The 3,254-nt window shown below is 44.6% G+C and overlaps 1 protein-coding gene across 1 annotated transcript in view; it reads left to right on the forward strand.

Moving 5' to 3' along the window:
• EVX2 (even-skipped homeobox 2) overlaps positions 1–172 on the forward strand; it is a 4,390-nt gene extending 4,218 nt beyond the window's left edge. The window contains exon 4 of the mRNA XM_015410415.1: positions 2–172. Within this exon, the coding sequence (XP_015265901.1) occupies positions 2–172 (171 nt within the window). The remainder of the gene's footprint in view (position 1) is intronic.
• Positions 173–3,254: the final 3,082 nt, after the last annotated feature.

Here is a 3,254-nt window from a genome sequence, read left to right on the forward strand (position 1 = left end):
CCTGGGCTCGCGCGCCTCCAGCTCGGATTTCACCTGCAGCGCCGCCGCCGGAGCCGCCGCCGCCGTCTCGCAGCGCTCGGAGAGCGGCTTCCTGCCTTACTCGGCGGCGGTGCTCAGCAAGACCGCCGTGGCCTCCCCGGACCAGCGCGACGAGGCGCCCCTGACTAGATAACCAGCCCCCCCCAGCCCCCCCCGGCCGCAGAAGGAGCCCCCCTCCCCCGTGTTGCAAAAGGGGAGAGGAGGGCAGAGCCGGAGAGAGAGCGAGATACTGGAGCGCCGGCCGAAGTGGGCGCTGTTGTTATTCTGCTGTGATTGCAATGTTGCTGCTCTTGCAATGACCCTGGTTCAAAAGGGAACTTCCATAATGGAAGCAAGAAAGGGTGGCTGCTGGGGAGGGCGGCTGGGGTGTGTGTGGCAGCCCCGGGAAGGGACCAAATCTCCTTTTTGAGTACCTCTTCAGCCCCCCCCCCTCACACCCCCTCCGTCTCTTGGAGCGAACTGACGGCAGGTTTCCTTTCCAGACCCTCTCTCTGTACTTGAATGCTGCTGCTGGCCAAGCGTCCTGCGCTGCTCCCCCTGTCGGCCACGAAGGGAAGTGGTTGAGTACGAGCATCTCTCTCTCTCTCTCTGTTTTTTTAGGGTAGCTGTAACCCGTTGTGTTGTGTGGGTTTTTTTTAATGATTGGATATTTTAAAAACATAACGGCCTCCAAATTAACACGCAGACACCCAAATCCACCATTAATGGGGATTTCCTGAGGACGAAGTAAACAGAACCCTGAAACAATTAACCGAAAGAGAGGCATTCCGACCAAGGGGAAATGCGATTCTTAAAACGGTTTCCCCTCAGTCCTGACCTATTGAACTGGAAATGACTGCGTGCGTTTGGAGGGGACCCCTGTAGAGCCGAGGATAAGCTCGTGAAAGGAAAAGAAGCGTAAAGTTGACGGCAAGGTGATTTAGAAAAAAATAGGGAAATTGTTTTGGGGGGGTTCTTTGGGGGCAGTGTTATGTTTGAAACGACCATAGTCCACGGTATCTGGGAAATACTTGAAGCTTTCTAGGTATGTGACTGATTGTTCTAAATCACTGACCTTCGGATACTTTATTATTACTATTAATTTTTATTAGTTCAGTTAGTTTAAAACTTTTTTTTTTTAAGGGAAAGGGGGAAACCATGAGTCTGGGTTTTATTTTTCTCTCAGTCTTTGGCCCCTGAAAAGCCACCCCCGGGTAGGCGAGACCAACCCCCTCTCCTCCCCCCCCCTACGACTGGAGGAACTTCTGCGAACTTGAAGGCGCCACCCAAACCCCCGGCGTTATAGCCGTGTCAGTTCTGATGCTAATAATGTGCAGATTATGACGAAAATTGCCAATCATGTTCTCTGATGGACCTCCTTTGAATGTGGAATTGGGGGAAGAAAAGTTCCCCGCGCGGAGACCTGCTGTCAAGTACTAACAACCCGCAAAGGGAAGTCATTAGAAGAGACAGATAAGAGACTCGGTACATAAAACATTGTTCTCGGTGCAAAGAATGTCTGTTATTTAATGTTATCTCTGCTACCTGGGAAGTGATTTTTGCACAAGGAAGCCACGGTTCTTATCATCTCAATTGCCAATTTTCATTTTGGTAACTTGGACACCCCGGGTAGACTTTTTTCTCCCTCCCGCCCTTTCTTCTTCTTGTTCTTCTCTTCGAGTTGATATTCCACCAATGTGAAAAGCCTCATTAAATCAAACTCGGAGATTTCCATAATGCTCCCCACAGAGCCACTTCGCTCTTCACATAATGAGATTTTTCTGAAGAGTCGAAGCCCTCAAATAACTAGCTATTGCTTATTTAGGCCTTGGGTATACCGAGTGAAGGCAGACACCGAAGCCTACCCATCTTCTCTCCAATTTATATATATTTCAAACAAGTGTCCAGAATTCTTCTGTTTTTAAGACACTGGATCTTTTTTTTTCTTCTTCCCAGATTTTGATAATAGACTTTCAGGAAATGTTTTTGTTTTGTTTTTTAAACACCTTTGTACTGTTTTGTTCGGTGAACATAAACTAGATTTGTGTGTGTGTGTGGGCGTGTGTGGGGGGGGTCAAAGGATGGAGACAGATTGCTTGAACGGGCAGGATTTGGGGGGGTGGAATACAGCAAGGATATGCGGGAAGCAGAGAAGGATGAGTTATCTTGACCAGAACCGTGGGTAGGTTATTTAGAGAACTTTAAACTTAATGACCTAACTCGGGAAAAAAATAATTTTTGTAAGAGTAAGGAACCAGACTACTTATGTATTAAAAAGAGGAAGAAAATATACCAGCTGTTGTTCACTGAATTTATATTTAAATTTTTTATTAATATATAATTTAATGCTAACTGAAAGGGGGGGAAAATAGACCAAAACGCGGGATTCTTTGACCAGCTTCACCTTTTTTCGATTTGTCGAAAATCATTTGCCATGGTCCCCTTTATTGGATGTAGAGATAATTTTGGCAATAATGTTTACATTTCCCCCCAAAATATAAATATAAATATATATATATCTTAGAAACGATCGAGAAGGTTTTGCTGGTTGGGGGAACAAATAATAAGATGGCTCTAAAATCGTGTTATGTTCGGTCCGTTGGACCTGGTTATTATTATACGAAAACTGTAAATAAAGTCTTTGTGCTTCAGATATTGCTGGCTGTACGGAACTCCCTGTAAAATATTTTACAAATGTGCAATAATGACAAAGCTTTGTATATTACGTTATTTATTGTGTTTGGTCATGTAAAATAAATGGTATTTAAATCAAAAGAAACCAAATAAGCCCCTGCGAATAACTTCCGTGATGAAAGTTGCTGGTTTTGTTTTGAAAAGATGTAGTTCTGGCTTATGAAAATTTCTTGAAATAACCTATAATATGGGTTTTCATACACATATCAGACGGAATATATATATAAAATATTCCCCTCCACTACCAAAGCGTTGCTCACATTTATAGCAGAGGGGCAATAAGTCCAAACATTGGTTTAACTTTAATTGGCTGGCCCGGCAGATGAGCGTTTACATATACCACGCACATAGTCTGTAAAGGGAGAAAAAATTGTCAACAGACATTAATTTGCCCCCCTGTTTAATGTATGCGATCATTTTAGGGCTTTCCCCTTCTTCTATGTAAGGGCGGGATTTATCTTGCACCATGAAAACTCCTAAGTAACGTCTTTGCTTCTCAAAACAAAAGATATAGTGCTGCGTGTCCCCCCCCCCCCCCTCTG

This window comes from Gekko japonicus, unplaced genomic scaffold (genome assembly GCF_001447785.1).
Source record: "Gekko japonicus isolate JY-2015 unplaced genomic scaffold, Gekko_japonicus_V1.1 scaffold1888, whole genome shotgun sequence".
Classification (NCBI taxonomy): domain Eukaryota; kingdom Metazoa; phylum Chordata; class Lepidosauria; order Squamata; family Gekkonidae; genus Gekko; species Gekko japonicus.